Source organism: Geospiza fortis, unplaced genomic scaffold (assembly GCF_000277835.1).
Source record: "Geospiza fortis unplaced genomic scaffold, GeoFor_1.0 scaffold1509, whole genome shotgun sequence".
In the NCBI taxonomy this organism is placed as follows: domain Eukaryota; kingdom Metazoa; phylum Chordata; class Aves; order Passeriformes; family Thraupidae; genus Geospiza; species Geospiza fortis.
Genome location: NW_005054726.1, coordinates 63,111 through 63,871, shown reverse-complemented (window position 1 = coordinate 63,871; position 761 = coordinate 63,111). Strand labels below are relative to the sequence as shown.

The 761-nt window shown below is 60.4% G+C and overlaps 1 protein-coding gene across 1 annotated transcript in view; it reads right to left on the bottom strand.

The window, feature by feature from the left end:
- Nucleotides 1-761, bottom strand: part of TMEM8B (transmembrane protein 8B) — a 7,991-nt gene that overhangs the window by 2,908 nt on the left and 4,322 nt on the right. Inside the window, 4 exon segments of the mRNA XM_031065280.1 lie at nucleotides 3-80; nucleotides 289-385; nucleotides 685-758; nucleotide 761. The exon segment at nucleotide 761 is cut by the window's right edge and continues 185 nt beyond it. Of these exon segments, the coding sequence (XP_030921140.1) occupies nucleotides 3-80; nucleotides 289-385; nucleotides 685-758; nucleotide 761 (250 nt within the window).

The window sequence follows — 761 nt, the reverse complement described above, 5'->3', positions numbered from 1 at the left end:
GCGGGTCGGGGGGTGGGGGATCCGCAGGCGGCTGAGGCTGGCTGTGGCATTAACGGAGAGCAGGAAGCCTGCCAGAGACTCTGTGGGCCAGAAGAGCTCTGGGTGAGCAGAGCAAGGCGCAGCCCCTTGCTCTGGACAGAGCCGGAACAGGGACAGGGTACCCTGTGCCAGGCTCCAGGGCCACATGCCCCCATGGTCTCTGCAGCCTCCCCCCACCCAGCCTCTTGCCAGACACAGGGGTTGTGACCCCATGGACATGGCAGGATGGACAAGCACAGCCCAGCCTACCTGTCTCACAGGTGACCGAGGTGTTGTCACCAGATGTCAGTGGGACTCCATGGTTCAGACACCCAAACACTGTCACGTTCTCACCACACAGGGAGCTCTGATGGCAGAGGAGATGGCCTTAAACCAGTGCCAGGTGTGTCCCCTGCTCTGACAGTACTTGGATCCCAGCACACCAACTAGCAGTGCCCCAACCCACTGCCCTTCACCCAAGAACACCCCAAACCTGGACCTTGGAGCACCCTAATCCATTCTCCATCACCCAAAAACTTCACAACCACTGCCTGTGACCCCAAATCTTGTTCTTTGCCCTGCTGCAACCTTGATATCACCCATCTCCCATCCTGCCCCCCATCCCAAGCCACCCTGCCCCCTCCAGGGTGTATGTGGCCACCTCACCACGTTGAGCCGCAGCTCCAGGTTGAGCACCCCACCACTGTCCAGCACTGGAAGGAGGGTGATGACGAAGACAGCGG